Raw genomic sequence first — 26,588 nt, forward strand, 5'->3', positions numbered from 1 at the left:
ATATAAATTTATAAGAAATACAAACATATGTGCAGAATGTTATGGAGGTATTGATAATCAAATAAAAACAACTGCGGAATTAGTCAGTGAAAAATATTGACAAAACTTAGATATATTAGTGATAGAAAAGAAACAAAAGGAAGTAAGAAGTTTATTGTATGTAATTCCTGTATTTGTCTTATCTTTTTTCAATTGTACTGTGTATGCTTTAGGGTTAATCATGTATTCCTGCAGCGGGGTTTCTCATTGGTAGGGTGTAACTTTGTAGGGTTATGTTGCACCCTTTTTAAATCTTATGTGAAGCTTAGCACCCTAGGCTATGACTACGAGAGATTGCCGATATTCGTAAGCCGTTTGGTGCTACGCTCTTCATGTTCGTTTTGCTGTATGGACTCTTCCTTCCTGTTAAGCTTTTAAGGTTGTGCGAATAAAAGCTATATTTTACATTACCAGGACCTCTTCTCATTATTCCTGTATTTTTGTCTTATCTTTTATTGACATACAGATATGAATGTATCCTTTATATCTAGTTAGAATAAAGTAGAATTTCTGAAAAGCTGTTTTTTTAATCTTTTTGTCAAGTGTGTTATTTGAATAGAAAGCTGGTGGTCTAGTAGGTTTTTGCTTTCAACAAGATATACTGAGGACATTTTCAGATACCATTTGCAAATCTGTTACATGATAATATTCAATCTTGTCCTTTTAGCTTAAAGGTATGCTGCCATGAATAATGAAAAATTATGTTTGATTTTTTTTTCATTGTGACGATTATAATCAAAATATTCTTTTATCACTTTATAAAACTTTTAGTATGCAGTTGTTTAAGTTTTAATATATGTTTTACTTTTCACAGAATTTATATGACAGTATTAAGAATGAACCCTTTAAAATACCAGAGGACGATGGAAACGATTTGACACACACATTTTTCAACCCAGACAGAGAAGGCTGGCTCTTAAAATTAGGTCAGTAGAAAGAGTGATTGATTTGTCTATGGCCTAGCTTTTGTTGGGTTCTTGAAAATCATCCTTTTAATTAAATGCCAGTTTTGCACTAAATACTACCAAACACTCAGCCATTGTGTTATTCCATTGTTTTGTCTTTGCTTATGGCAGTTCCTTCAAGTGCTAAAGTTAAATTATTTTAGTGATACGTTTTATTGTCCATATTTCAAATGTAAAATGTATTCCTGATTTATTTTTAAAAAAAACATAATATGTCCAAAATAAGAAAGAAAGAAAAAGTTAAAATACTATGAAGACTGAGCAAGGAGGGTTAGATGATTCTGTAGAGAGCTTGTGGTCTGACATGTAACAGTATATGAAAGTAATGTTAGATTATCTACAATTTAAAGCAATAACAGTTGCTTTCTAGTTTAATGTTGTCTTATTTATATTTTTTTGGGTGCTTGCTAAGAGTGCTGAAGAAAAAAATATTTTTCTCAACATATTCAACTTTGGAGTAAATGACTTCCACTCAGATCTTTCAGACTGGAGAATGTAATACTTTAAAAAAAATGTATTTACCTGAATTTCTAACCAGTACAGCACTTCTTAGTTTACTGTTAAAAAAGAAAATAAATTATTTTATTTTTATGTTTAATCAATTTTAATACTTTCTAATATAATGCCATATAGTGTAAAGTAGAAAATGTTCACTCTTTCGCAGTCCACAACTGAATAATGTTATTTTCTTCTTTTAAATAATTATTTGACCAGTTTTAGAAGGAAGGAACTAAAGGGGGATGGGGAAATTAGTATAAAAATAAATATTTGTTTACCTTATGCTATACAAAAAAAATGCTGTAGTTGAATTTAAAACCTATATAAATTATTCTAATCACAAATTATATTGACAAATGCCTGGTTCCTGAATTTAAACATAATAAGAAAAAATACCTAACCAAATAATTTATCTTGACTCACCCTAGTAGCACTCTCCATTGAAGACTTCTCCCCGTTATAAGGTGCTGGACAGAAACTTAAGTCTGAAACACCATACTTCCTGGTGGAGTCAACTCCCCTCTCTCTGTTATATTTTGTCCTTTCTTTCAGTTATATATATTTTGGTGTGGCTAGTTTGCCATGGAATTGGCTAACTCATTGTGCACTGTTATGAATCAATGTTTTTGTTTTAGGATCTCTCTGTTGGGTGTCAAGTGAAGCCCATGCTGATTTTGGTGCATTTGAATTTTGAGCCTGATCTCATGGCACGCCACTTTTTCATTCTGCATGAACTTGTATGCACCTTTTTGTTATTTATTTATTTTAAATAAGGTTATCTTATATACTTCAAAAACATTCCCTTGAGAAATCTTTTTGTCTCAAATACCAATAAATATTTTAGAGAGGGTAATCCATACAGTTTTATCTCAATGCGTCTCAGTCCAAAGCCATTCAAAAGGTTGTCTCAGCAGTTTAACATTGGATTTTATTTCTATCTGTTCTCCAAGAAAAGGTGATTTATAGTGATTTTTCTTAGACCTTGTGATACCTTTCTGATGTTGACCTCAAAATGTATTTATTGTCAAGGTAGACCTCAAAGTTGGGTATCTGCATAAACGGTTGTCTGGTTTTTTTTCACTATGGAATGCAAACATTCACATTGTCTACCCTTTCCCCTGCACCAAGAACATTTACAAAGTTCCTTGTGACTCAATTTGAGACAATCTGATTATATTTAGACAATATTCTTATTTTAGCTCCTTCTGAAGTAATTGTATGCCAACATTATGTTTTTCCAAAGCAAACATAGATGGATGTTCAGTCAGAAAAGTCATCTTATTTCTAGCCAGACTTTTGTCTTGTTGAGACCAGAATTTTAAAACCAAGTCAACAAATGAATGTTGCGAGAATAGAAGAGAACAAGCTGGGTTTAGTTAGTCTGGATAGGCCACATAAGAAAGTTGTACTTAGCTATGCCTAAACAAACAAATAAAGGACCAGATGGAGGGTCAGTCCATTTCAAATTTACTTTCTCAAAGTCTTGCATCTCAGAATAAAACTTTAATTTTGTGTTTTTATTCTGGAATAACATTGCCCTGGGTGATAATTTAGTCACATGTTCAACAAGGCAGACTGACTGGCTGTGGCTCTGCTAAAATACATATTGAAGCACTTCAGATAGGGATCAAATTGACAGAATGCATTTATATTGAGCAATATGTTTGTTTCTCTTCCATTTTTAAGAATGTCTATAGTATACGGCAGTGAAAATCCTCTAAGGCAGTTGTGCAGCAGTATATCTGTCTACATGGAGTCACTTAAATTCCATCTCTGTTTCAGGAAGCCAGGCAGATTCAATGTCCACTAAATGTTTGGCAGATGAGAGGAGCACCATCTAAATAGGTTTAGAATATCCCATCTGGTAGTGGATACACTTTTGCAAGTTTACAGTGTCAACATTAAGAGGCTACTGATGTGTCATTTCTGCTGCATACATGAACACTGTCAAATTTATCTTTTTTTTCATGAATGTCAAGAAAGATCTAAATTTCATTATTTTTAAAAATTCAGGTTTCGGTTTTATCAAGCAATTGCACATTATTTCCTTCTATTTAGAATATTTTCTTTCATAAGGTGGTGAGAGCCCATGAGCCACTACTCCTCGGATTCAACTCCTGGCCACTAGGAGAAGGCAAAGATTCCCAAATCTCCAAGAGTAATTCATCCTTCCTACCTCTCTGATATGCCAGTCTTTTTCTTTGCCTCTAAAAGGTGGAAGGTAAAGAATTGAGGTGATCCATATTCTTATGTTTTTCTTTGCATGGTACAAGAATACCTTTGAAGCATTTGAAACTGTTTGCAAGGCTCAAGTTATTTCTAATTTCTTATAAGTTAAGCTAGCATTATGGTGTACACTCCTCTAATATCTATAGCGTTCACTAGATCTTTGTCGGCTTTCTAATTCTCGTCCTGTGCTACTGAGGCGTGGGTCTGACTCAGTTTAGTGTGCTCCACATCTGCGTATAATTTAAAATGTAACAGATTCTTATTTAGCAGCACAACCTCCCTCGCTACTGAAGTTCGCTCTTGACTCAGTTTAGCACGCTCCACTACAGAATGTATTTTAATGCAGAGTAAATAGTTTTATATGGTGGTGCAGCAGTTAGAGTTTTCCTGCTGCTCTAATGCTGCAAATAGTCAGTTTTACAAACTTTTTTGTCATTACTTTGTTTATTTTGTGTGGAAAAGATTTAAATTTATTTTCTGTAGTGCCAGATTTTTTTTTTGCAGAAATATATTTTATTCAATTTTTTTCTTAATCATTATTAGCAAATTCATTAAGAGGGTTTAAAAATAAAATTGCTGCTATCTCTGCCTTTCTCCTCAGGACCCTGATTGGTATTTTACCTCAGTCTTCCCTCATTGTGTTTGTATTTCACAATAAATATATTATAGTGGTTATTTGTAAATTGCCTGTATTGTTTCTGCCATTACTGGAGCATACTGGAACTGTCCCTATGAGTATCCTTTTTAGAATATAGATCCACTTCTTACTTATATACCTAATTTTAAGTATGTTATGCAAATTTGTAACTGTAAATCCTCCAGCTCAGCTTTGCATTTTATGTATGGATCACCTTATTCATGCTTAACAAAATAATGCTGTTAATCAATCGTTCCAGTTCCTATGTTAGAACAAGGCCAGGGTTTTTATTGATACCTTTTTATTGTTCCCAAGAAAGAGAAAACGTTCTGGCTTGTTCTGGATTTGAAACGTTTTGAACAAATTTCTTGGGGTACTACTTGAATGGGAAATTTATGATTGATTTGAAGGATGCATACCTTCATACATTTAACCACAAAGTCCATCACTAGTTTTGAAGGGTTTGCCTTCCTAGACAAATGCTTCAGTTTGTTTCTCTACCATTTGGTCAGGCTACTGCCCCCAACATTTTTACAAAGGTTTTGCGATCTCTCTTGTCTGTATTAAGAGTTCAAGGTATTTTGGTGGCGCCAACATGGAAGATATCTTGGTATAAACACCATCTTTACCTTAGCAGAATCTCTTACCAAAGAGTTTTCTTTCACCTCAGTCCAGAGTCTTTTCCTAGGAGTCATTATAGACTCTATATCAGTGAGACTTTCTTTGCCAGATCAAAGGAGCTCAAGGTTATAGCCCTATGCATGGAAGTGTTATGTCTGATGATTGCAGCATAAGATGCCCATTCCAAAGACGTATCTGCATTTTCATTCAGACAATATCACACCATTGGCTTATGTATATCATCAAGGCAGAACTCACAGGTTCATAGGAATGAAGGGGGTTTCTCAAATTTTAGCTTGGGCAGAGTTAAATCTATGTACAATTTTTGAAAATCATATTATGTGTAAAACTGGGAACCAGATTTTCTTAGTTGTCAATCTCTTCATCCTCCATCTGTTCTGTTGTCAAGAGTGATAGTTTTGATCAAAAAAGAGCTCTCATCAGTAATTCTGATTGCTCCAGCTTGGCCTTGCATAACTTGGTTCATGGTTCTGATACATTTGGCCTCCGTGGTCTCTTTCACTAAAGGACAACCTTGCTGTCTCAATGCCTCTTTTATCATCAAGATCTTGAGTGTCTCCAATTAAAGGCTTGGAGATTAAAAGTCTAATTTTAAAACAAAAAAGCGTTCTGGGGCTATAGTTGACACCTTTATTTAGGCCCAAAAGCCTGTTACAAGTAACATTTACCAAAAGATTTGGAAATGTTTTCTTTCCTGGGGGGAAAAACAAGGTTTCATCTGCCATTCTTTCATTTTTACAAGAGAGCTTTGATAATGGTTTATCTGCTAGCTCTTTATCAAGTCAGATTTCAGTGCTTTCCAAGTTATTCTATAGAAAAATTGCTAAACCTCCAGACATTCAGAGCTTTGTTCAGGCTTTAGTCAGGATAAGACCAGTGATTAAACCAATGTCTCCTCCATGGAACCTTAACTGGTTATAAGAGTTCTTAACATCTCTCCTTTTGGGCCTATGCACAATTGGGGCATTCAGCTTCTGTCTTAGAAGTTATGATTTATTTTTGCAATATCCTTCTGCCATAAGAGATTCTGAATTCTACTCACAAGCTACAAAGGTTTTTAGACAATCCTTGAATTTGGTTTTATTTCTCGATTCAATACAAAGGCCTTTTGTTGTAGTTCCTTGACTAAAACTCTTGATTCACAAGGCTTTCTTGGAGGTAGGAAAGTTTCCTTCAACATGCATTACAGCTAATTCTACTAAATCAGTTCCACTTCCTAATTTTTCTAAGTGACTTCTACTGAACAATGTTGCAAGGCAGCAATATGGTCATCCTTACATACCTTTACTAAATTCTAACACTTTTCTTTTTTTTGCATCTTCGGAAAAGCGACTTTTGGTAGGAAAGTCTTCCAGGCAGCAGTGTATACAAATTACTTATAGACTCCACAGCTTGGGTATTATTCCCCAGGAGTAATGGCTTGTGGGCTCTCACCACTTTATGAAAGAAAACTAAATTTATGCTTACCTGATGAATTAATTTCTTTCATGGTGGTGAGAGTCCATGAGACTTTAAAATTTACAAAAAAAATTCTTGTGGCAGTTGTAGTGTGCACTTAATTTTCCCTGCTTTTTCTTTCTTTTCTATTTCTCCTTGCTTCGCTATATGTCAGACTGGCATATCAGATAGGTTGGAGGGATTAAGTATTCTTGGAGGTTTGGGAATCTTTGCCTCCTCCTAGTAGCCAGGAGTTGAAATCACAGGAGTAATTGCTTGTAGGCTCTCACCACCATGATATAAATGAATTTATTAGCTAAGCATAAATTTGGGAATTTTTTTTATTGTCTAAAGTGATTTTGGACTTTTACACCTTTAAGACCTGCCTTCAGTCTTTTTGTCCTGATAAAAGCAAGAAAATGATAAATCACCTTAGAGGTGTTGGGTCATAAATAACTCTTTCCTCTTTTTTTCCCCATGATTGTATTTTCTTCTACTTGAGTGCTACTAAGGTTAGCAAAGATACCATTAAATGTATTCACGCTTATGAAATGTTCCTAATCTTGAATCATGTCCCTAACAAGTGTTCACTAAGCTTATCTTTCTTTCATTGCTGCTTTTTAACAAATGTGGTATGTAACAGGAAGGGGATACGTTCTAGACCTAGCTGGGTCATGTTTTAAGCTTTTGTTATTGGACACTCCATTAAAGAGTTTTGGTTAAATTTCTGTTTACTTTTCAAACCTTTAACTTGTCTTTTACGTTTTTGTTAAAGGTATATGAAACCCAATTTTTTCCTTTCATAATTCAGATAGAGCCGGCCCATTTTTAGTTCAGCACCCTGGGTAGCGCTTGCTGATTTGTGACTACATTTAGCCACCAATCAGCAAACACTACCCAGGTGCTGAACCAAAAATGGTCCGGTGCCTAAACTTACATTCCTGCTTTTTCAAATAAAGATAGCAAGAGTACAAATAAAAAGTTGATAATAGGAGTAAATTAGAAAGTTGCTTAAAATTCATGCTCTATCTGAATCATGGAAGAAGAAAAAAAATCTGGGTTTCATATAATTAAAAATGTGTTCCATAAGGGCTGCTACACTAGATTTTTGCATTGATAGTTAATTATTTTCATTGTCAAACTTTACAAGCCTGATCAATTTTTTTATACAATAAAAATGTGCCCAACTTTTATTGTTATTAAAGGGACATTAAACCCAATTTTCTTTCATGTAATTAGCAAGAGTCCATGAGCTAGTGACGTATGGGATATACATTCCTACCAGGAGGGGCAAAGTTTCCCAAACCTCAAAATGCCTATAAATACACCCCTCACCACACCCACAATTCAGTTTTACAAACTTTGCCTCCTATGGAGGTGGTGAAGTAAGTTTGTGCTAGATTCTACGTTGATATGCGCTCCGCAGCAAGTTGGAGCCCGGTTTTCCTCTCAGCGTGCAGTGAATGTCAGAGGGATGTGAGGAGAGTATTGCCTATTTGAATGCAGTGATCTCCTTCTACGGGGTCTATTTCATAGGTTCTCTGTTTTCGGTCGTAGAGATTCATCTCTTACCTCCCTTTTCAGATCGACGATATACTCTTATTTATATACCATTACCTCTGCTGATTTTCGTTTCAGTACTGGTTTGGCTTTCTACAAACATGTAGATGAGTGTCCTGGGGTAAGTAAATCTTATTTTCTGTGACACTCTAAGCTATGGTTGGGCACTTTATTTATAAAGTTCTAAATATATGTATTCAAACATTTATTTGCCTTGACTCAGAATGTTCAACATTCCTTATTTTCAGACAGTCAGTTTCATATTTGGGATAATGCGTTTGAATCAATAATTTTTTCTTACCTTAAAAATTTGACTTTTTTTCCCTGTGGGCTGTTAGGCTCGCGGGGGCTGAAAATGCTTCATTTTATTGCGTCATTCTTGGCGCGGACTTTTTTTTGCGCAAAAAATCTTTTCTGTTTCCGGCGTCATACGTGTCGCCGGAAGTTGCGTCATTTTTTGACGTTCTTTTGCGCCAAAAATGTCGGCGTTCCGGATGTGGCGTCATTTTTGGCGCCAAAAAGCATTTAGGCGCCAAACAATGTGGGCGTATTATTTGGCGCCAAAAAATATAGGCGTCTCTTTTGTCTCCACATTATTTCAGTCTCATTTTTTCTTTGCTTCTGGTTACTAGAAGCTTGTTTATTGGCATTTTTTCCCATTCCTGAAACTGTCATTTAAGGAATTTGATCAATTTTGCTTTATATGTTGTTTTTTCTCTTACATATTGCAAGATGTCTCACGTTGCATCTGAGTCAGAAGATACTTCAGGAAAATCGCTGTCTAGTGCTGGAACTACCAAAGCTAAGTGTATCTGCTGTAAACTTTTGGTAGCTATTCCTCCGGCTGTTGTTTGTATTAATTGTCATGACAAACTTGTTAAAGCAGATAATATTTCCTTTAGTAATGTACCATTGCCTGTTGCAGTTCCCTCAACATCTAAGGTGCAGAATGTTCCTGATAACATAAGAGATTTTGTTTCTGAATCCATCAAGAAGGCTATGTCTGTTATTTCTCCTTCTAGTAAACATAAAAAATCTTTTAAAACTTCTCTCTCTACAGATGAATTTTTAAATGAACATCATCATTCTGATTCTGATGATTCTTCTGGTTCAGAGGATTCTGTCTCAGAGATTGATGCTGATAAATCTTCATATTTATTTAAAATGGAATTTATTCGTTCTTTACTTAAAGAAGTACTAATTGCTTTAGAAATAGAGGATTCTGGTCCTCTTGATACTTATTCTAAACGTTTAGATAAGGTGTTTAAATCTCCTGTGGTTATTCCAGAAGTTTTTCCTGTTCCTAATGCTATTTCTGAAGTAATTTCCAGAGAATGGGATAAATTGGGTAGTTCATTTACTCCTTCTAAACGTTTTAAGCAATTATATCCTGTGCCGTCTGACAGATCAGAATTTTGGGACAAAATCCCTAAAGTTGATGGGGCTATTTCTACCCTTGCTAAACGTACTACTATTCCTACGTCAGATGGTACTTCGTTTAAAGATCCTTTAGATAGGAAAATTGAATCCTTTCTAAGAAAAGCTTATCTGTGTTCAGGTAATCTTCTTAGACCTGCTATATCTTTGGCTGATGTTGCTGCAGCTTCAACTTTTTGGTTGGAGACTTTAGCACAACAAGTAACAGATCATGATTCTCATAATATTATTATTCTTCTTCAGCATGCTAATAATTTTATCTGTGATGCCATTTTTGATATTATCAGAGTTGATGTCAGGTTTATATCTCTAGCTATTTTAGCTAGAAGAGCTTTATGGCTTAAAACTTGGAATGCTGATATGGCTTCTAAATCAACTCTACTTTCCATTTCTTTCCAGGGTAGCAAATTATTTGGTTCTCAGTTGGATTCCATTATCTCAACTGTTACTGGTGGGAAAGGAACTTTTTTACCACAGGATAAAAAATCTAAGGGTAAAAACAGGGCTAATAATCGTTTTCGTTCCTTTCGTTTCAACAAAGAACAAAAGCCTGATCCTTCATCCTCAGGAGCAGTTTCAGTTTGGAGACCATCTCCAGTCTGGAATAAATCCAAGCCTTCTAGAAAGGCAAAGCCTGCTTCAAAGTCCACATGAAGGTGCGGCCCTCATTCCAGCTCAGCTGGTAGGGGGCAGGTTACGTTTTTTCAAAGAAATTTGGATCAATTCTGTTCACAATCTTTGGATTCAGAACATTGTTTCAGAAGGGTACAGAATTGGTTTCAAGATGAGACCTCCTGCAAAGAGATTTTTTTCTTTCCCGTGTTCCAGTAAATCCAGTGAAAGCTCAAGCATTTCTGAATTGTGTTTCAGATCTAGAGTTGGCTGGAGTAATTATGCCAGTTCCAGTTCTGGAACAGGGGATGGGGTTTTATTCAAATCTCTTCATTGTACCAAAGAAGGAGAATTCCTTCAGACCAGTTCTGGATCTAAAAATATTGAATCGTTATGTAAGGATACCAACGTTCAAAATGGTAACTGTAAGGACTATCTTGCCTTTTGTTCAGCAAGGGCATTATATGTCCACAATAGATTTACAGGATGCTTATCTGCATATTCCGATTCATCCAGATCATTATCAGTTCCTGAGATTCTCTTTTCTGGACAAGCATTACCAGTTTGTGGCTCTGCCGTTTGGCCTAGCTACAGCTCCAAGAATTTTTACAAAGGTTCTCGGTGCCCTTCTGTCTGTAATCAGAGAACAGGGTATTGTGGTATTTCCTTATTTGGACGATATCTTGGTACTTGCTCAGTCTTTACATTTAGCAGAATCTCATACGAATCGACTTGTGTTGTTTCTTCAAGATCATGGTTGGAGGATCAATTTACCAAAAAGTTCATTGATTCCTCAGACAAGGGTAACTTTTCTGGGTTTCCAGATAGATTCAGTGTCCATGACTCTGTCTTTAACAGACAAGAGACGTCTAAAATTGATTTCAGCTTGTCGAAACCTTCAGTCACAATCATTCCCTTCGGTAGCCTTATGCATGGAAATTCTAGGTCTTATGACTGCTGCATCGGACGCGATCCCCTTTGCTCGTTTTCACATGCGACCTCTTCAGCTCTGTATGCTGAATCAATGGTGCAGGGATTACACAAAGATATCTCAATTAATATCTTTAAAACCGATTGTACGACACTCTCTAACGTGGTGGACAGATCACCATCGTTTAATTCAGGGGGCTTCTTTTGTCCTTCCGACCTGGACTGTAATTTCAACAGATGCAAGTCTCACAGGTTGGGGAGCTGTGTGGGGATCTCTGATGGCACAAGGAGTTTGGGAATCTCAGGAGGTGAGATTACCGATCAATATTTTGGAACTCCGTGCAATTTTCAGAGCTCTTCAGTCTTGGCCTCTTCTGAAGAGAGAATCGTTCATTTGTTTTCAGACAGACAATGTCACAACTGTGGCATACATCAATCATCAAGGAGGGACTCACAGTCCTCTGGCTATGAAAGAAGTATCTCGAATTCTGGTTTGGGCGGAATCCAGCTCCTGTCTAATCTCTGCGGTTCATATCCCAGGTATAGACAATTGGGAAGCGGATTATCTCAGTCGCCAAACGTTGCATCCGGGCGAATGGTCTCTTCACCCAGAGGTATTTCTTCAGATTGTTCAAATATGGGAGCTTCCAGAAATAGATCTGATGGCGTCTCATCTAAACAAGAAACTTCCCAGGTATCTGTCCAGATCCCGGGATCCTCAGGCGGAAGCAGTGGATGCATTATCACTTCCTTGGAAGTATCATCCTGCTTATATCTTTCCGCCTCTAGTTCTTCTTCCAAGAGTAATCTCCAAGATTCTGAAGGAATGCTCGTTTGTTCTGCTGGTAGCTCCGGCATGGCCTCACAGGTTTTGGTATGCGGATCTTGTCCGGATGGCCTCTTGCCATCCGTGGACTCTTCCGCTACGACCAGACCTTCTGTCGCAAGGTCCTTTTTTCCATCAGGATCTCAAATCCTTAAATTTAAAGGTATGGAGATTGAACGCTTGATTCTTAGTCAAAGAGGTTTCTCTGACTCTGTGATTAATACTATGTTACAGGCTTGTAAATCTGTATCCAGAGAGATATATTATAGAGTCTGGAAGACTTATATTTCTTGGTGTCTTTCTCATCATTTTTCTTGGCATTCTTTTAGAATTCCAAGAATTTTACAGTTTCTTCAGGATGGTTTAGATAAAGGTTTGTCCGCAAGTTCCTTGAAAGGACAAATCTCTGCTCTTTCTGTTCTTTTTCACAGAAAGATTGCTAATCTTCCTGATATTCATTGTTTTGTACAAGCTTTGGTTCGTATAAAACCTGTCATTAAGTCAATTTCTCCTCCTTGGAGTTTGAATTTGGTTCTAGGGGCTCTTCAAGCTCCTCCATTTGAACCTATGCATTCATTGGACATTAAATTACTTTCTTGGAAAGTTTTGTTCCTTTTGGCAATCTCTTCTGCCAGAAGAGTTTCTGAATTATCTGCTCTTTCTTGTGAGTCTCCTTTTCTGATTTTTCATCAGGATAAGGCAGTGTTGCGAACTTCTTTTGAATTTTTACCTAAAGTTGTGAATTCCAACAACATTAGTAGAGAAATTGTGGTTCCTTCATTATGTCCTAATCCTAAGAATTCTAAGGAGAAATCGTTACATTCTTTGGATGTTGTTAGAGCTTTGAAATATTATGTGGAAGCTACTAAGTCTTTCCGAAAGACTTCTAGTTTATTTGTTATCTTTTCCGGTTCTAGAAAAGGCCAGAAAGCTTCTGCCATTTCTTTGGCATCTTGGTTGAAATCTTTAATTCATCTTGCCTAGGTTGAGTCAGGTAAAACTCCGCCTCAAAGGATTACAGCTCATTCTACTAGGTCAGTCTCTACTTCCTGGGCGTTTAGGAATGAAGCTTCGATTGATCAGATTTGCAAAGCAGCAACTTGGTCCTCTTTGCATACTTTTACTAAATTCTACCATTTTGATGTATTTTCTTCTTCTGAAGCAGTTTTTGGTAGAAAAGTACTTCAGGCAGCGGTTTCAGTTTGAATATTCTGCTTATGTTTTTCATTAAACTTTATTTCTTCTGTTAAGTGTGATCAGTCCACGGGTCATCATTACTTCTGGGATATTACTCCTCCCCAACAGGAAGTGCAAGAGGATTCACCCAGCAGAGCTGCATATAGCTCCTCCCCTCTACGTCACTCCCAGTCATTCTCTTGCACCCAACGACTAGATAGGATGTGTGAGAGGACTATGGTGATTTTATTTAGTTTTATTTCTTCAATCAAAAGTTTGTTATTTTTTAATAGCACCGGAGTGTGTTATTCCTTCTCTGGTAGAATTTGAAGAAGAATCTACCGGAGTTTTTACTATGATTTTAGCCGGAGTAGTTAAGATCATATTGCTGTTTCTCGGCCATCTGAGGAGAGGTAAACCTCAGATCAGGGGACAGCGGGCAGATTAATCTGCAAAGAGGTATGTAGCAGCTTTTATTTTCTGACAATGGAATTGATGAGAAAATCCTGCCATACCGATATAATATCATGTATGTATATTTTACATTTGAGTATTCTGGGGAATGGTACTTCACTGGAATTACACTGTGTATATAAGACTTTAGCCTATTTGCAAGCAACAGGCTTTTTAATAACTCTTAATTTATGTTAAACGTTTTTGCTAGAATGTAAAATCGTTTTCATTTTCTGAGGTACTGGGTGAATAAAATGTTTGGGCACTATTTTTCCACTTGGCAGTTGCTTGATCTAATTCTGACAGTTTACTGATCTCTCTCACTGTTGTGTGTGAGGGGGAGGGGCCTTTTTTGGCGCTTTTGCTACGCATCAAAAATTTCAGTCAGAAGCTCATTGTTTTTCCTGCATGTTCCGGTTCATCTCTACAGAACTCAGGGGTCTTCAAAACTTGTTTGAGGGAAGTAATCTTCACAACAGAGCTGTGAGATTGTAGTTGACTGTGATAAAAAACGTTTATTCTTTAACTTTTTTTTCTGCCATCAGGGTTAGTTATTCTGTGCTAATGGGAACAAGCCTTTGCTAAAATTGTGTTTTGTTTTACAAAGATTGATGCTGTAACCTTTTCAGTTTATTGATTTCAACTGTCATATATCTTTCTGTGCTTCTTAGGCACAGTACGTTTTTCATTGTATTTTACTTGAATAATATTTCCAAGTTGCAAGTTTAGTTGCTAGTGTGTTAAACATGTCTGATTCAGAGGATGAGACCTGTACTATTTGTGCTAATGCCAAAGTGGAGCCCAATAGAAATTTATGTACTAACTGTATTGATGCTACTTTAAATAAAAGTCAATCTGTACAAATTGAACAAATTTCACCAAACAACGAGGGGAGAGTTATGCCGACTAACTCGCCTCACGTGACAGTACCTGCATCTCCCGCTCGGGAGGTGCGCGATATTGTGGCGCCCAGTACATCTGGGCGGCCATTACAAATAACATTACAAGATATGGCTACTGTTATGACTGAGGTTTTGGCTAAATTACCAGAGCTAAGAGGCAAGCGTGATCACTCTGGGGTGAGAACAGAGTGCGCTGATAATGCTAGGGCCATGTCAGATACTGCGTCACAACTTGCAGAACATGAGGATGGTTAGCTTCATTCTGCGGCTGACGGTTCTGATCCAAACAGATTGGATTCAGATATTTTAAATTTAAGCTGGAAAACCTCCGTGTATTACTAGGGGAGGTGTTAGCGGCTCTGAATGATTGTAACACAGTTGCAATACCAGAGAAAATGTGTAGGTTGGATAAATATTTTGCTGTACCAACAAGTACTGACGTTTTTCCTATACCTAAGAGACTAACTGAAATTATTACTAAGGAGTGGGATAGACCCGGTGTGCCGTTCTCACCCCCTCCGATATTTAGAAAGATGTTTCCAATAGACACCACCACACGGGACTTATGGCAAACGGTCCCTAAGGTGGAGGGAGCAGTTTCTACTTTAGCTAAGCGTACCACTATCCCGGTGGAGGATAGCTGTGCCTTTTCAGATCCAATGGATAAAAAGTTAGAGGGTTACCTTAAGAAAATGTTTGTTCAACAAGGTTTTATATTGCAACCCCTTGCATGCATTGCGCCGGTCACGGCTGCAGCGGCATTCTGGATTGAGTCTCTGGAAGAGAACATTAGTTCAGCTACTCTGGACGACATTACGGACAGGCTTAGAATCCTTAAGCTAGCTAATTCATTCATTTCGGAAGCCGTAGTACATTTAACTAAACTTACGGCTAAGAATTCCGGATTCGCCATTCAGGCGCGCAGAGCACTGTGGCTAAAATCCTGGTCAGCTGATGTAACTTCTAAGTCCAAATTACTTAATATACCTTTCAAAGGGCAGACCTTATTTGGGCCCGGTTTGAAAGAAATTATTGCTGACATTACAGGAGGTAAAGGCCACGCCCTGCCTCAAGACAGAGCCAAACCTAAGGCTAGACATTCTAATTTTCGTTCCTTTCGGAATTTCAAAGCAGGAGCAACATCAACTTCCACTGCTCCAAAACAAGAAGGATCTGTTGCTCGCTACAGACAAGGCTGGAGACCTAACCAGTCTTGGAACAAGGGCAAGCAGGCCAGGAAACCTGCTGCTGCCCCTAAAACAGCATGAATTGAGGGCCCCCGATCCGGGATCGGATCTAGTGGGGGGCAGACTTTCTCTCTTCGCCCAGGCTTGGGCAAGAGATGTCCAGGACCCCTGGGCGCTAGAGATAATATCTCAGGAATACCTTCTGGACTTCAAATACTCTCCTCCAAGAGAGATTTCATCTGTCAAGGTTGTCAACAAACCAAACAAAGAAAGAGGCGTTTCTACGCTGCGTACAAGAACTTTTGTTAATGGGAGTAATCCATCCAGTTCCACGGTCGGAACAGGGACAAGGGTTTTACTCAAATCTGTTTGTGGTTCCCAAAAAAGAGGGAACTTTCAGGCCAATCTTGGATTTAAAGATCCTAAACAAATTCCTAAGAGTTCCATCGTTCAAAATGGAGACTATTCGGACAATTTTACCCATGATCCAAAAGGGTCAGTACATGACCACAGTGGATCTAAAGGATGCTTACCTTCACATACCGATTCACAAAGATCATTACCGGTACCTAAGGTTTGCCTTCCTAGACAGGCATTACCAGTTTGTAGCTCTTCCATTCGGATTGGCTACAGCTCCAAGAATCTTCACAAAGGTTCTGGGTGCTCTTCTGGCGGTACTAAGACCGCGGGGAATCTCGATAGCTCCGTACCTAGACGACATTCTGATACAAGCTTCAAGCTTTCAAACTGCCAAGTCTCATACAGAGTTAGTACTGGCTTTTCTAAGGTCACATGGATGGAAGGTGAACGAAAAGAAAAGTTCACTCGTTCCACTCACAAGGGTTCCCTTCCTGGGGACTCTTATAGATTCTGTAGAAATGAAGATTTACCTGACAGAGGACAGGTTAACAAGACTTCAAAGTGTTTGCCGCACCCTTCATTCCATTCAACACCCGTCAGTGGCTCAATGCATGGAGGTAATCGGCTTAATGGTAGCGGCAATGGACATAGTACCCTTTGCACGCTTACACCTCAGACCACTGCAACTGTGCATGCTAAGTCAGTGGAATGTGGATTACTCAGACTTGTCCCCTTCTCTGAATCTGGATCAAGAGACCAGAAATTCTCTTCTATGGTGGCTTTCTCGGCCACATCTGTCCAGGGGGATGCCTTTCAGCAGACCAGACTGGACAATTGTAACAACAGACGCCAGCCTTCTAGGTTGGGGTGCCGTCTGGAATTCTCTGAAGGCTCAGGGACAATGGAGTCAGGAGGAGAGTCTCCTGCCAATAAACATTCTGGAATTGAGAGCAGTTCTCAATGCCCTCCTGGCTTGGCCCCAGTTGACAACTCGGGGGTTCATCAGGTTTCAGTCGGACAACATCACGACTGTAGCTTACATCAACCATCAGGGAGGGACAAGAAGCTCCCTAGCAATGATGGAAGTATCAAAGATAATTCGCTGGGCAGAGTCTCACTCTTGCCACCTGTCAGCAATCCACATCCCGGGAGTGGAGAACTGGGAGGCGGATTTCTTAAGTCGTCAGACTTTTCATCCGGGGGAGTGGGAACTTCATCCGGAGGTCTTTGCCCAAATACTTCGACGTTGGGGCAAACCAGAGATAGATCTCATGGCGTCTCGACAGAACGCCAAGCTTCCTCGTTACGGGTCCAGATCCAGGGATCCAGGAGCAGTCCTGATAGATGCCCTGACAGCACCTTGGGACTTCAGGATGGCTTACGTGTTTCCACCCTTCCCGATGCTTCCTCGATTGATTGCCAGAATCAAACAGGAGAGAGCATCAGTGATTCTAATAGCACCTGCATGGCCACGCAGGACTTGGTATGCAGACCTGGTGGACATGTCATTCTGTCCACCTTGGTCTCTACCTCTGAAACAGGACCTTCTGATACAGGGTCCTTTCAAACATCAAAATCTAACTTCTCTGAAGCTGACTGCTTGGAAATTGAACGCTTGATTTTATCAAGACGTGGGTTTTCTGAGTCAGTTATTGATACCTTAATACAGGCTAGGAAGCCTGTTACCAGAAGGATTTACCATAAGATATGGCGTAAATACCTATATTGGTGTGAATCCAAAGGTTACTCTTGGAGTAAGGTTAGGATTCCTAGGATATTGTCTTTTCTACAAGAAGGTTTAGAAAAGGGTTTATCTGCTAGTTCATTAAAGGGACAGATCTCAGCTCTGTCCATTCTGTTACACAAACGTCTGTCAGAAGTTCCAGACGTTCAGGCTTTTTGTCAGGCTTTGGCCAGGATTAAGCCTGTGTTTAAAACCGTTGCTCCACCATGGAGTTTAAACCTTGTTCTTAATGTTTTACAGGGCGTTCCGTTTGAACCCCTTCATTCCATTGATATAAAGTTGTTATCTTGGAAAGTTCTATTTTTAATGGCTATTTCCTCGGCTCGAAGAGTCTCTGAGTTATCAGCCTTACATTGTGATTCTCCTTATTTGATTTTTCATTCGGATAAGGTAGTTCTGCGTACTAAACCTGGGTTCTTACCTAAGGTAGTCACTAACAGGAATATCAATCAAGAGATTGTTGTTCCTTCTTTGTGCCCAAATCCTTCTTCGAAGAAGGAACGTCTACTGCACAATCTGGACGTAGTTCGTGCCCTAAAATTTTACTTACAGGCAACTAAGGAATTTCGACAAACATCTTCTCTGTTTGTCGTTTACTCTGGTCAGAGGAGAGGTCAGAAGGCTTCTGCTACCTCTCTTTCTTTTTGGCTTCGTAGCATAATTCGTTTAGCTTATGAGACTGCTGGACAGCAGCCTTCTGAAAGAATTACAGCTCATTCTACTAGAGCTGTGGCTTCCACTTGGGCCTTCAAGAATGAGGCCTCTGTTGAACAGATTTGCAAGGCTGCAACTTGGTCTTCGCTTCATACTTTTTCCAAATTTTACAAATTTGACACTTTTGCTTCCTCGGAGGCTATTTTTGGGAGAAAGGTTCTTCAGGCAGTGGTTCCTTCTGTATAAAGAGCCTGCCTATCCCTCCCGTCATCCGTGTACTTTTGCTTTGGTATTGGTATCCCAGAAGTAATGATGACCCGTGGACTGATCACACTTAACAGAAGAAAACATAATTTATGCTTACCTGATAAATTCCTTTCTTCTGTAGTGTGATCAGTCCACGGCCCGCCCTGTTTTTTAAGGCAGGTAAATATTTTTTAAGTTATACTCCAGTCACCACTACACCCTTGGCTTCTCCTTTCTCGTTGGTCCTTGGTCGAATGACTGGGAGTGACGTAGAGGGGAGGAGCTATATGCAGCTCTGCTGGGTGAATCCTCTTGCACTTCCTGTTGGGGAGGAGTAATATCCCAGAAGTAATGATGACCCGTGGACTGATCACACTACAGAAGAAAGGAATTTATCAGGTAAGCATAAATTATGTTTTTGGGTGTGGATTATTTTCAGCAGGAATTGGCTGTCTTTATTTTATCCCTCCCTCTCTAGTGACTCTTGCGTGGAAAGATCCACATCTTGGGTAATCATTATCCCATACGTCACTAGCTCATGGACTCTTGCTAATTACATGAAAGAAAACATAATTTATGTAAGAACTTACCTGATAAATTCATTTCTTTCATATTAGCAAGAGTCCATGAGGCCCACCCTTTTTTTGTGGTGGTTATGATTTTTGTATAAAGCACAATTATTCCAATTCCTTATTTTATATGCTTTCGCACTTTTTTATCACCCCACTTCTTGGCTATTCGTTAAACTGAATTGTGGGTGTGGTGAGGGGTGTATTTATAGGCATTTTGAGGTTTGGGAAACTTTGCCCCTCCTGGTAGGAATGTATATCCCATACGTCACTAGCTCATGGACTCTTGCTAATATGAAAGAAATGAATTTATCAGGTAAGTTCTTACATAAATTATGTTTTTTTTCTTTCATGATTTAGAAAGAGAATGCAATTTTAAACAACTTTCTAATTTACTTCTATTATCTAATTTGCTTAAAATCATTATTCTTTGCTTAAAATCATATCTAGATAGGCTCAGAAGCGGCTGATTGGTGGCTGCACACAGATGCCTCGTGATTGGCTCACCCAGGTGCATTGTTACTTCTTAAACAAAGTATATCTAAGGAATTAAGAAAATTAGATAATAGAAGTAAATTGCAATGTTGTTTAAAATTGTATTCTCTATCTGAATCATGAAAGAAACAATTTGGGTTTTCATGTCCCTTTAAGATAGAGCTCTAAATCACCACTGTAAACGTGACAGAAAGTACATGATCAGATAAAGTATGCAGTTTTAAACAACTTTTCCATGAACATCTATTATCATTTTTTTAGGCTCTTTATATCCTTTGTTGAATGAGAATGTCCTACTGGGAGCTAACTTAACTCATCGGGGGAGTCGGTGACAAGAATGCAACCACCAATTAGCAGCTAGCTCCCAGTAGTGCATTGCTGCTCCTACGTATATTAAGAGAACCAAGCCAATTAGAAAACAGAGGTAAATTAGAAAATGTGTCTAAAACTGCATGTTCTATCTGGGTTATGAAAGTTTTTAATTTTGATTTTGCTTTTCTTTTAAAATCATGCATTTCATGTTATACATCTCCACAATGTTTGTATCAATGACCTTTTTATATTCAGCGTGCGCTATCCCAGTTTTTGTTAGATGATGCCTGCAGTGATGCTGCGGGGTAGTCATCCAACATTTTGGGCCAGATTACAAGTGGCTTGCTAATGATACTACGGGGAGCGATAAGCAATATCGCTGGACTGTGCTAACATTAGCGTACAACTTGATATTACAAGACCATGGTAAATACCATTTACTGGAGAAGATTTAGCACTGCCGACATCGCTCTAGCCTAACCTATACTTTCTGATATCACTACCATGTTAAATATTGCACTTATGTTACAAGTTGAAAGTTAGAGATTTTGCTTGAACGCAAGCTACAACTGTGCTATAATATTTAACGCGACTTGAGACCTGAAGTAAAGTGTAAGGGTAAAAAATTAATAAATCACAAAAAAACATATGAAAATAAAGTATTACACTTATATGTACACTTATATATAGGCCCATTTTGGTATATTTCATGCCACCATATTACCGCCAAATGCAATGAAAGAAAAAAAATCGTTAACATTTTTGCAAACTTTAGGTTTCTCACTGAAATGATTTACAAACAGTTTGTGCAATTATGGCACAAATGGTTATAAATGATTCTCTGGGATCCCCTTTGTTCAGAAATAGCAGACATATATGGCTTTGGCATTGATTTTTGGTAATTAGAAGGCCGCTAATTGCCGCTGCGCACCACACGTGTATTATGCCCAGCAGTGAAGGGGTTAATTAGGTAGCTTGTAGATTTAATTTTAGCTTTAGTGTAGAAATCATCCTCTTCCAGAGTGGCCCTCTCTGCATTGCCAACTCTCCAAGTCTTTCTGCAGTGCTCCACTTGTGGGGCATGCAGAAATAGCGCGAGATCACGGCAGAGAGAAGCCCAGGACTGCAGCGACGTACTTCACGTGCATGAGATCAATGTTATCTATATGAAACGCACAAACTAATTCCCCCCCTAGTGGTCAAAATGCATTCAGATTAGAGGCAGTCTTCAAGATCTAAGAAATTAGCATATGAACCTCCTAGGTTTAGCTTTCAACTAAGAATACCAAGTGAACAAAGCAAAATTGGTGATAAAAAAAAGAAAGTTGTTTAAAATTAAATTTTTTGGACTTGACTGTCCCTTTAAGGGGTTAAAAAATACTTGTAATTCCTATGTTCTTCACTTAGAATTGTTTTTTTTATATTTTTTAATAATAAAATAAATAAATAAATAACAATAATAATATATATATATATATATATATATATATATACCCACCTCTAGCTATATATTAGCACGCCACTTGCAATCTGGCCCTTTACCACTTGTGAAATCTATCAAACTCAGAATGCCCGTTTCCACGCAAGCCTTAAAGTGAATGTAAATTTTAATGCTTAAAGGGACAGTCTACACGAGAATTTTTATTGTTTTAAAAGATAGATAATCCCTTTATTACCCATTCCCCAGTTTTGCATAACCAACACAGTTATAATAATATGCTTTTAACCTCTGTGATTATCTTGTATCTAAGCCTCTGCAAACTGCCCCTTTATTTCAGTTCTTTTGACAGACTTGCAGTTTAGCCAATCAGTGCCTGCTCCCAGATAACTTCACGTGCACGAGCACAGTGTTATCTATATGAAATACGTGAACTAACACCCTCTAGTGGTGAAAAACTGTTAAAATGCAATCTGAAAAGAGGTGGGCTTCAAGGTCTAAGAAATTAGCATATGAACCTCCTAGGTTAAGCTTTCAACTAAGAATATCAAGAGAACAAAGCAAAATTGGTGATAAAAGTAAATTGGAAAATTGTTTAAAATTTCATGCTCTATCTGAATCATGAAAGTTTATTTTGGCCTAGACTGTCCCTTTAAGTGCCTGGTTTTTAAAAATTTGATTAAAAACAGGGGCACTTTAATTCATCAAAATTTACATTTCACTCCTGTTGTGAAAAAAAAACTTACCTTTTAGTCTTCACAGCAGCTCCAGCTTCCTCCAGTCAAAAGCCATTTCTGATGTCAGAAATGATGGATCGGTCATCCTTCAATCACAGCTTCTCCCCCGGGGGAATCCGTGTCTGATTCAACGCCGTGATTGGAGGAAGCCGGATTCCTCATTTTAGACCCAGGAAGAGGCTTTGCAACGGGTGGAGGAAGTTGGAGCTGCTGTGAAGAATAAAAGGTAAGTTTTTTTCACAACACGAGTGAATGTAAATTTTGATGAATTAAAGTGGCCCTGTTTTTAATCTAATTTTTAAAAACCGGCACTTTAGAATCAAAATTTACATTCACTTTAAGACCGCTGCTCCATAACTGGTCCACTGCCTCTGAGGCTGCGGTCTGTAATCCGCCCGATCCTATATCATTGGGCTAATTAACACCCCCTGCAGGGGGCGGCATTGCACAAGCAGTTCTAGTGAACTGCTTGTGTAATGTTAAATGCCGACCGCATATATTTATCAATGCGATAGCATTGATAAATTGGCTCCATGGTATTAAGTAGAAATAAGATGTGTTTGTCTTTTCTGATCCATTCAGAATTTTATATGACTCATTACTTGACTGTGATGTGCATTGTAAGACGTGGGAAATTCTCATTATAGCATTTCAACACTATTTTCATGCGACTTCTCTCCTCCTTAAAGGGACATAGTACTCGGACTGTTTCTTTGTTCTATAAAAAAAAAAAAAAGATTTTTTTTTAACTGTATTACAGTTGTCTGAAAAATGGATGTTCATGAGCAGAATAAACCAGTTTTTGCAAGTGTCACAGAAGTTAGCCCCTCTCCACCAGTTCAGTGTGATGCACTTATCATAAAATGCACAGTAATACAACAATCATTATGTATAACCTGTATTCCTTTTTTATGTGTTAAAAAATATATATATATACATATTCACATGCGACATAGACAGTGGTTTAGTACAATGCTCTGTTTGTTGTGAAGATTAAAGTTATGGTAGGTAAATCTTAGAGTTTTTGAAACGCTAGGATTTACCAGTGCTACAAATAAAGGGGCCTCAGGCATCCCACGTCAGAACGCTATTTTTTCAATGAGGTGGCATTTCCACCTCTTAGCCAATAGCCATGCGGCCCAGCTGGCATTATGCTGTAAGGCTAGCACGCTATTGGCTAACATCACCTCATTGAAAAAATTTCGTTCCGTGGCCTGAGGAGCTCACTGCAGGCAAATAAAGAAGCTTTCAGCATGAACTATTTTATACTTCATGACTGAAAGTCCCCTTTATTTGTTGCACTGGTTTAAAAAAACGCTAGGATTTGCCGTCACTTTACGAAGGCAAAGTAGAAATTTGGAACCTGGTGTCTAATTTGTAATAGTTACTACTGCTGATGGCATTCTCATAATATAATCTCCAAACTTCAAATGTCTCTTCAGCCATCCGTCATGAAGAATTAATTTAATCCCTTCCCCTACCTTTTATCCAATAAATGTAAATTACATTTTATTTGAAGAAATATTATAATCCCTATAGTGTTCTCCTAACAGCAGTGTAATGTTTAATTCAGTAGGGTAATTCCAATTTCCCCATCTGTTCAGTAAAATTAAACTTGTTCAATTTGTAAAGATAGAATTTGAATAAAGGTTAAATTGTATTTATTTTTAATCAAAGTAGTGTGCAGATATTCATTTATTTAGTGCATAGTTGCGTTCTTTCTCAGGGATTTAAATAAGCACATTCTTTTGTAAGTTTAATGAGTTGTCGTTCATTAAAGGGACATAATACTCATATGCTAAATAATTTGAAAGTGATGCAGCATAACTGTAAAAAACTGACATTAAAATATCATCTAAAAAAGTAAAAAGGGAACATATTATACCTCAAAATGTCTCTGTGAACAGTTTTACTTCAGCTGCTGTCCAGCTGCAAATTGAGAAAAAAGATAGCCAATCAGCATCAGCAGTGCTTTGCTGTCATCTCATGAGATTTCATAGTTAACTTCAATAAACTAAATAGGAAAATAGCATGAGTGTGCCTGCACATGCCAGTTGCACACTCCCTTGCAAGTCCTGGGACTAACATCCTGATTGGCTGCTTAATGTCTCTTAACAGTGGAGTGTGAATACTTAGGGAATTTTGAGTTAAAATATCTTCCTTTTCTACATAAGAGATTTTCAGCTTGCAGCTAGTCAGCTTTCTACAGCTATGCTGCATCACTTTCAAGTGCTTCAACATTTAGGTATCATGTCCCTTCACCTCCCAACAGTAGTAGTTGGAGGGCACACGTGTCCAATGGGTTTCTGGTATGGGTTTCTTTTCCTTTCAAGACTTATCAAACTAAACATTAAAAACAGAAAATCTAAACTCTAAATGTTCACTAGTGTCAAGCCCATCAGTGCTCTGCAATAGAAAGTAGAGTAGCATAAGGATATACATTGGCTGCCAGCTGCTTGTATGTTCAAAGTTTATTTCAACTACAAGGTTGCATAGTGTACTTATGCATTGCTGACCAAATTAATTTTGAAGGTAATGTTACCCCTTTGAAATACAATTCCTTCAGTACTGGAACTCAACAATTTAGTAAAAACGTGAGGTGAGATGATCAGTGAAGGATTTCTATTTCAGGAGGGTTGGATGATGAAAATGTTTTTTTTTTTATTCTTAATTATAAGTGTGCTAACTTCAAAAATGGTTTTGTCATAGATTATTTTCACCACATACTTAACATTCACCTACATTCGTAAGGGGATGTGGTAATCAAAAGTAATGTTCCATGATTTAGTTAGTTTACAATTTAAAAAAAAACTTCCAATTTACTTCTGTTGTCACATTTTTCTCCTTAAATTTGGTCTTCTTTGTTATTATTATTATTATCGGTTATTTGTAGAGCCAACAGATTCCGCAGCGCTATAAACAAAGGGTGAGTACAACAAAACAATTATAGGGATCAAATGGGTAGAGGGCCCTGAGTTGCACTGTTGTAGTCAGCTCTTAAGAAGGTGATCTACAAACAGCTGGACTCTTAGGCTTACATGCTAAGGGGGTTCAGGGAATAGCAATGGAGGAGTGGAACTGGTATAAAGTAAGGTTAGCATAGGTTGTATGCATCCCTGAACAGTAGAGTCTTTAGGGAGCGCTTGAAGCTTTCAAAACTAGGGGAGAGTCTTGTGGAGCGAGGCAGAGAGTTCCTAACAGGTAGGAAGAGAGCCACGAAAGGGCTATGTCACAGATGCCGAAGGATTAGAGGGTTTGGAGCAAAAGAGTGTGGTCAACAGTGTCAAAAGCTGCGGACAGATCAAGGAGGATAAGCAGAGAGAAGTGGCCTTTTGATTTTTCTGTAAGTAGGTTGTTGGTAACCTTAACAATAGCTATCTCTGTGGAGTGATTGGGACGAAATCCTGATTGCAGTGGGTCAAGAAGGGAGTTTAACGTAAGGAAATGTGATAGGCGTGCATATACTAGTTTTTCGAGAAGCTTTGAGGCAAGAGGGAGGAGGGAAATAGGGCAGTAGTTGGATAGGGAGGTAGGATCAAGGAAAGGTTTTTTTGAGGATAGGTGTGACCAGTGCATGTTTCAGCGATGAGGGAAATATACTGGTGCTGAGGGAGGGGTTAAAAATGTGTGTTAGTATAGGGGTAAGGGTAGCCGAGAGGGAGGGGAGTAGCTGTGAGGGGATAGGGTCAAGGGGACAGGTAGTAAGGTGAGAGCGCAGTATAAGTGCCGAAACTTCTTCCTCAGTAACAGGGGAGACTGAGCTAAGTTTAAGGTTATGTGGGTTGTGGTTGAGTGAGAGCATTTGAGGGTATTATGGTATTATGTTGAGAGCTGATTTCATTTCTGATGTAGTCGATTTTGTTATTGAAGTGGCTGGCAAAGTCTTGAGCTGACAGAGAAGTTGTATTAGGAGGTGGTGGAGGGCAGAGGAGAGTATTGAAAGTGGAGAACAGACGTTTTGGGTTTGAAGAAAGATTAGAGATAAGAGTAGAGAAGTAGTGTTGCTTATGGAGATTAAGGGCAGAATAGTAGGAGTTCAAGATGAATTTGTAATGAAGAAAATCAGCTGAACTCCGAGATTTTCTCCAGTGCCGCTCAGCAGTACGGGAACATCTGCGTAGGTACCGTGTCAGAGGAGTATGCCAGGGCTGAGGATAAGTGTGTGATTTCCGAGCTATGGTAAGAGGGGCGAGATAGTCAAGGACGGATATAAGGGTGGAATTATAGTGGCAGATAGATTGTTCAGGGCAGGAAAAGGAGGAGAAGGATGAGAGGAGAGGTTTGAGGGAATTAGCAAGCTGTTGCTTATCTTATGACATAGTGCTTCTGTGAAGTTTGGTGTGAGGAGTAGAAGGAGGGAGAGTTGTAGGGAGGGATGATATGTTGCAAGTAAGGAGATGGTGGTCAGAAAGAGGAAAGGTGGAGTTTATGAAGTTTGAGAGAGTACATCGATAGCTAAAGATCAGGTCAGGAGAGTGACCGTCTTTGTGAGTGGGAGAATCA

General features: G+C 38.4%; 1 protein-coding gene across 1 annotated transcript in view; it reads left to right on the plus strand.

Moving 5' to 3' along the window:
* CYTH3 (cytohesin 3) overlaps positions 1-26,588 on the plus strand; it is a 336,872-nt gene that overhangs the window by 215,548 nt on the left and 94,736 nt on the right. Inside the window, exon 9 of the mRNA XM_053694552.1 lies at positions 854-965. Coding sequence (XP_053550527.1) covers positions 854-965 — 112 coding nt within the window. The remainder of the gene's footprint in view (positions 1-853; positions 966-26,588) is intronic.

This window comes from Bombina bombina, chromosome 11 (genome assembly GCF_027579735.1).
Source record: "Bombina bombina isolate aBomBom1 chromosome 11, aBomBom1.pri, whole genome shotgun sequence".
Lineage (NCBI taxonomy): Eukaryota > Metazoa > Chordata > Amphibia > Anura > Bombinatoridae > Bombina > Bombina bombina.